General features: G+C 52.0%; 1 gene segment (V, D, J or C); it reads left to right on the forward strand.

The window, feature by feature from the left end:
- Nucleotides 1–2566: 2566 nt before the first annotated feature.
- Nucleotides 2567–3251, forward strand: LOC118910663 (immunoglobulin heavy variable 1-8-like). The segment is given in 2 exon segments: nucleotides 2567–2699; nucleotides 2782–3251. Coding segments are annotated over 2 exon segments (363 nt in total).
- Nucleotides 3252–6962: the final 3711 nt, after the last annotated feature.

The following is a 6962-nucleotide window of genomic DNA, read 5'->3' on the forward strand; positions in this document are numbered from 1 at the left end:
GTGAGCCGTGAGCCGAACACACTCTCCAGGTTTCCCCATCAGCACTGCTACCTAACATTCCCGATAAAACCCCTTCAGTGAGGTCAGAGGATTCTCTCTGATGCTCCTCCCAGGGCACAGAGTGATCTGCTCACCTGGAACAGAAGCTGCAGGAGCACAAGGAGCAGGAGCCCTTTCAGGGGACGGTCATGCACGGTGGGGGCACAGGGGGCTCTGGTAAGGGGAGGACAGCACCTGGGCCACACCCACCCTGGTGTTGGCCTTCCCTCCAGGGCCTCCAGGTTCTCAGATGGGATCCACACACCCCCTCATGGCTCTGACTAGGGGAGATGACTGATCCCTGAGAAATCCCCCAGACCTTCTCCAGGCAGACCCTCAGGGAAGGACTCTCCTGACCTGTGTTCTGGGGTGGGAGGGGATTCCTCCCTGCTCTGGACCCACCATCATGTGATGTCACCTGTTGGGTGAATAATAGTGAACAGGATTGTGTTTCAGAGATACAGACTGGGGACCCTTCATCTAGGGCATATTTGGGGGCAGGGGACATGCTCCATGGAGCAGATTTGTGAGGGTCACAGCCCAGAGCAGTTCCACTGAATCCTAGTGTTTAATCATGAGGAAATAATGCCCTCCACACATACACCACCCAACGTGATATGATCAGACTATGCTGCAGGTGCCACAGAACACACACGGTGTCTGCCCAAGGGGACTCGGGGACACCCAGAGAGAACAGTCACAGGGACTCAGGGGCAGGACAGCTGTGCCTCTGTGACCCTGTCAGCTCCAGACACAGATCAGGACCCTCTCCTTGGCCTCAGACCCTTCCTCTCTCTGTGCCCTTGATGACTCTGCCAGAGGTTCCCTGTCCTCATGGGATTTGTGGGGCATCAGGTGTGTCCCAGGTTTCCATCAGACACACAGACCAGGAGTGAAGAGGTGGGGGTCCCACAGGAACCTGCCTGGTGCCATCCTTGGGGACAAAGTAGGGAGTCTGACGCTGGGCCAGATGCCAGGCCTGAGGCCCATGGATTGGGGGTCAGAGGGGTGGTGACCAGCAGGGTGGAGCCCCCAAGATGGACAGAAGTGAGTCCCTCACAGTGACCAGGAGTCCTGCAGAAGCCAGGGACCCTTCACGACCTGTACTCACTCACCTGCCCCGGCTGCCGCTCCCCTCGGGTGCCCCAACAGAGCAGCTCCCCTGAGTCAGCTGGAGGGGAGCTGCCTCACCCTCACACTTAGGGGTCTCCCATCCAGGCCTGGGCTCCAGGGGAAACAAGGCTGCTGTGTACTGACTGGGCCAAGAAGGAACACGGCCCATATCTATTTGAGGGACAATGTGTCCCACTGTTACTGAGCGTCTGCAGGATCCCAGGTGCTACAGGAACAAACACATGGGCATGAACGTCCTATTCTGTGCTGTGGAAGGTTCACTGTGGTTCTGATGGAGAGAGGAAGTCACTGTCCCCAGGCCTAGAGTTAGTGTGGGGTCACTGCCCATGTGCTAGACACAGGGAGGGGCAAGTCTGGAGTCAGCAAGAACACCACCTTCTACGTGTGTGTGTGTGTGTGTGGGTGTGGGTGTGTAGGCATGCAGTGGGCTAGTGTATGAGGTCAGTATGTGCAGATGAATTCAGGTGGTACCTTGTGCAGAGGAGCCTCAAGGAGACTCTAGGCCCCAGAGCCCTGAGGGTCTGGACTCACCCTGAGTGTGGACTGTCAGGGCCTCCAGCAACTCCAGGGAAGGAGCCCCCTGGGGTGGCATGAAGTCCCCCCTGGTCTCTGTGCAGAGCATGTGGGTTTAGTAAGGCCCCCTCTCTGTCTCCGGAAACCATGTCGGGGCACGTGGTGCCCTGAAAGAGCACCTGAGGGAGGACACAGCCACGTACACTGGACTAGAGGTGCTGAGAGAAATGGGCTGGGGGCCCAGACAGGACATGTTCTGCAGGACAGGGGCTGGGCTGCAGGGGGCGCTGGCTCCCCAGGACAGGCCTGCAGCCCTGGAGCAGGTGCAGGGGGTGGGAAGTGCTTCCCTCCGGGGGCCTGGCACTGACTTCCTATAAAAACTTTCACCCAGTTTAAAGCTGCATACAGACAGCTGCTGTGAGCTATAATATCCTCTCCTGTGAGAAGTGTTCACCCAACCTGATACATTCGTGGAGAGCCAGGGGCCAAGCGGGCATTTACAGGGCTTCTGAGAAGGAGGAGCTGAAGGACAGGGAGGGATTCACTCACTGGTGCAGCATTTTGGGGACCCTGAGATCCTAGGTGTAAGACACTCAGATTTAAGATGTGAGCACAAGGTCATGGGGTGTCCATGCCATTCAGGGAGGGCTCACAGGGACCAGGACCTTCCATGGGGCTTTTCCACACTGGGAGGAGCTCTGTCTGAACTGAGCTCAGGGATGTGACGGGGACACATGTCTGCAAAGAAGAACTGGGACTTGGGCTCCTCACTCCCATGAGGATGGTCCCTGTGTCCCCTACCTGCTCATTCTCAGGTAGGGCCCAGCCTCTCTATAAAGTATTCTGCATCATGAATATGCAAACGAGCTGAGGTGCACCAGGTTAAATATGGGCATGTCTGTGCCCCAAGAACATCACCCCAGCACCGCACCCCCCCTACAGAGCCCCTGAGAGCAACCCCCTCACCATGGACTGGAGCTGGAGAGTCCTCTTCCTCCTGGCACTGGCTGCAGGTGCGGGGATCCCCAGTCCCTGGGCTGAGGAGGGCACAGGGCCAGTCATGGGCATGTCATCCCCTCCCATGTCCTCCCACAGGTGTCCACTCCCAGGTCCAGCTGGTGCAGTCTGGGGCTGAGCTGAAGAAGCCGGGGACGTCCGTGAAGGTCTCCTGCAAGGCATCCGGATACACCTTCACCAGCTATGGTGTGAACTGGGTGCGGCAGGTCCCAGGACAAGGGCTCGAGTGGATGGGATGGATCAACACTAATACTGGAGTCCCAAGCTATGCCCAGAAGTTCCAGGGCCGAGTCACCATGACCAGGGACACGTCCACGAGCACAGCCTTCATGGAGCTGAGCAGTCTGAGGCCTGAGGACACGGCCGTGTATTACTGTGCGAGAGACACAGTGTGAGAACCCACATCCTGAGCACGTCAGAAACCCTGAGGGACAGGGGGTGTGCTGGGCTGAGGAGGGGACAGGGGACGATGACTTCCTGACTCCCTCATTCCAGATCAGGAAGGAGATAAAGAATAAAGATCTCACAGAACAACACTTACAAGAATTTTTTTTTTTAATTTGAAAGCATCAATTGTTTCTTGCAACTTGAATCCGTGGAAAGGCCAATGAATGATTCAGAGCAACTCCAATCCCTCCCGGAGCTCTTGTTCTTTACCTCCAGTGAATTTCAGGTTTTACAGGAAATCAAGACAATGGCAAAGAAATTGACCTGCACGCAGGAAGTCAGATTTAAGAGACAATTTCCCTGAATCCTAAAAGTCTCAGAATATTCTTGTTTCAACAAAAAGTCAATTCTTTGATAAATATTGGGTCAGGCTATCCTCCACCATAGGCTGGAACCTACCATCACACTAAAAATACAGGTTCATGAACTGGACTTCGTAAATGACACTTGTGTGGCATTCTCCACCATTTACCCAGGGGATTTGCCTCTCCCTGTCACCTCTGATGGCATTTGCATTCCTGGGGTCTCTGGGCACCATTACCACTGCCAGGACCTCTGACCACCCACTTATCTGGCTAGGCCTCCTCAACACCCTTCAGGCCTTACTGGCCTCCAGCAGTTCACCAGTAAACCTTCCTGGTTGAGATTTGTAACGTAAATGTGATGCTACTGTAAGCAGCAGTGAGAAGGCTGTTCCTGGGATACATCATTAGACCAAGTCCCACGTTTCCTACTTTCTCTGCTGGAAGCTCATCCTGATCAAAGGCCCCTGAGAGGATGTCTTTCATCCACGTCTCATTATCTCTGGGCTGCACGTGCAGACGGAGCTGGGTTACTGTGCCGTGCAGGGCTGTGTGCATCTCCTGCAAAGGAAGAAGCCCTTCCCATCAGCGGCTCATACTCTCTCTCCAGAGATTCAGGGCAAGTCATCAGCCCCACAGCAGACTGTCTCCTGAAACACGGAGTCCTGGTCGCTGCTGCCTCGCCCTGTAATGCCCAGTCTTTCCCAGAATTAAGAAGGTAACTGTGACTCAAAGGAACCATATTCGTGGATCTGTCTCCGATGTAAAGGACGCAAGCCCTTTGTCATCCCTCAGCAGCCGGTGGTCCCGGTCAGCAGGTCTCCCTCCTCAGTGCTCCCTGAGGCACCCTGGCACCATGTCAACCAGAAAGTAAAGCTTCACCAGGAAAGGGGGTCTAGGTGGGAACAGCAGGGACTGCACTTCAGGAGGAGCTGTGGCTCAGCCCCGGGCATGTGCAGGGAACACAGGACAGCATGGTCCTTCATGGAGGAAGGGGGCCTTGGGGGACTATTCTAAGCAGAAAGCTCATTGGGGGAACCTGGGAGTTCCAGGTGTCATGGCTGCTATTTGGCTGGGTTGTAACAGCCTCTGATTGAATGGATAATGAAGTGGTGGTACATATACACAATGGAATACTATTCTGCCATAAGAAAGAAACAAATCCTACCATTTGCAACAACATGGATGGAGCTGGAGGATATTATGCTCAGTGAAATACGCCAGGTGGTGAAAGACAAGTACCAAATGATTTCCCTCATTTGTGGAGTTTAAGAACAAAGCAAAACTGAAGGAACAAAACAGCAGCAGAATCACAGAACCCAAGAAGGGACTAGCGTGTACCAAAGGGGAGGGGTGGGAGAGGGCGGTTGGGGAGGGAGGGAGAAGGGGATTGAGGGATATTATGTTTAGTATACATGGTGTGGGGGGTCACGGGAAGGACAGTGTAGCACAGAGTAAGCAAATAGTGATCTGTCGCATCTTACTACCCTGTTGGACAGTGACTGCAATGGGGTGTGGGTGGGGACTTCATAATACGGGTGAATGTAGTAACCACATTGTTTTTCATGTGAAACCTGCATAAGAGTTATATCAATAATACCTTAATAAAAGAAATGTTAAGTAAAAAAACAAAAAAGAAATGGGCAGGCAGAGGACTTGAAGGGATATTTTTCCAAAGCAGACATGCAAATGCGAACAGGCACATGAAAAGATGCTCTGCATGCTAATGATCAAAGAAACACCAGACCACAGGGAGGTGTCACCTCACACCTCTCAGCATGGCTGTTATGAAAGAGACAAGAGTTAACAAATGCTTGCTATGTGGGAATAGGGAGACCCCAGTGCCCTGTTGCTGGGAATGTAAACTGGCTCAGCCACGACTGAAAACAGTATGGAGGTTCCTCAAAGAATTAAAATAAAAGTAGCAGGGATTCAGCAACACCAGATCTGGCATGTATATGAGGGTGGGGACGTCACTGCCTCAAAGAGATAACTGTGCCCCATGTACACAGCAGCATATTGTTCTCTGGAACCAAGACATGGCAACAGCGTAAGTGCCCACTCCCGGGTGACTAGGTGAAGAGGATGTGCCGCACATACATACAGTGGAATGTTATCTGTCCACAAAAAAGGAAAGGCTGCTATTTGCTGTGACATGGAGGGCCCGGAGGACACTATGCTCAGTGGGATCAGACACTCAAAGACAAGTCCTATGACTTTCCTGCATGACCTCATTCCAGTGTGGGATCGGAAAGCATCAGAGTCAAAGAAACAGAGAGTGGGACAGTAGTTCCCAGCGGCTGAGGGTGGGGAAATGGGAAGACATTGGCAAAAGGGTACACACTTCAATTCAGAAGGTGGGAGAGCTCGGGGGTCCACGGTACAGCACAGTGACCATGGCTGACGCGTCGAAGCTGCCAGGAGAGCAATTCCCCAGAAGCACTGTAACAACGGCACGAAGGCATTATGAGAGGTGCAGGATGTGTGAACTAGCCTTACTGTGGTTAGCATTTTGCATTACATGCATGTGTCACTTTATCCCATTGTCCACCCAGAATTTACATAATGCTGTGTGTCAGTGAAACTCAAAAGAAATAGAATATTCATGTAAGGTGGTGGGTCCATAATGGTATGGCTAGCAAAGGTTTTGATACACATGGAAGTGACTGCAAACCAGAAAACATGTGATACTAACCCTAAAAAATTCTGTGTACATGTATTTATGCTGATGGGAATAGGTTCATAGGGTCTGCCCATCTGTAGGACAGAGCAAGAAAGACTAGTACACCAGCTCCAGTACAGATGGTGGCGTTCATAAGGATCCTCGAAGACGATCATGGCTGAGAACAGATTGCATTATATGCTTGTCAGACCCTATAATGAACAATCCGGGTCAGAGAAAAAGCAGCAAACACTTTTTAAGGATAAGAACACTTAACATTATCTCCGTTCATTGTCTTCTGGGTGTCCAACAGCTTTTGTAACTCATTCCCTACCGTAACGGCTTCCTTTCTGTTTAGATGATATTTTGTAATGACATTTTTTATCACTTTCTCAAGTTGCTTTGTACATACTCCTCAGATATTTTCTTTGTGGTTACCATGGGCATTGTGTAAAATACCCTAAAGTGATAGAAATCCATTACCAACCACTTAAATAACCACTTACATTGAATCCCCCAAAAACCCCCTCCCTTAACAGGGCCACACCACTCCCCCACACCGCATGGTGGATGTTACACTGCGAACCCATTAACACCGCTTTCTGGTCACACCTCAGGCTTCTATCTCTTAAATCTTACAACGTGATGAAGAGTGGAGTGGAGTGGTGACAGCACCGTGGCAGCATAAGAGTTCCTTGTTTTGTCCCCACCCCAGCAAAAAATTTGTCACCCATCCACAAACAAATGTGTCATTTGTGGAGCTGTGGGATCCAGCACGATATGCCAGGGGACCTGGAGGCGTTTTGCCCACCCGTGCATGGGGAGACAGGGCTTCTCCCCGCCTGTGC

The sequence above is a fragment of the Manis pentadactyla genome, chromosome 11, assembly GCF_030020395.1.
Source record: "Manis pentadactyla isolate mManPen7 chromosome 11, mManPen7.hap1, whole genome shotgun sequence".
In the NCBI taxonomy this organism is placed as follows: Eukaryota; Metazoa; Chordata; class Mammalia; order Pholidota; family Manidae; genus Manis; species Manis pentadactyla.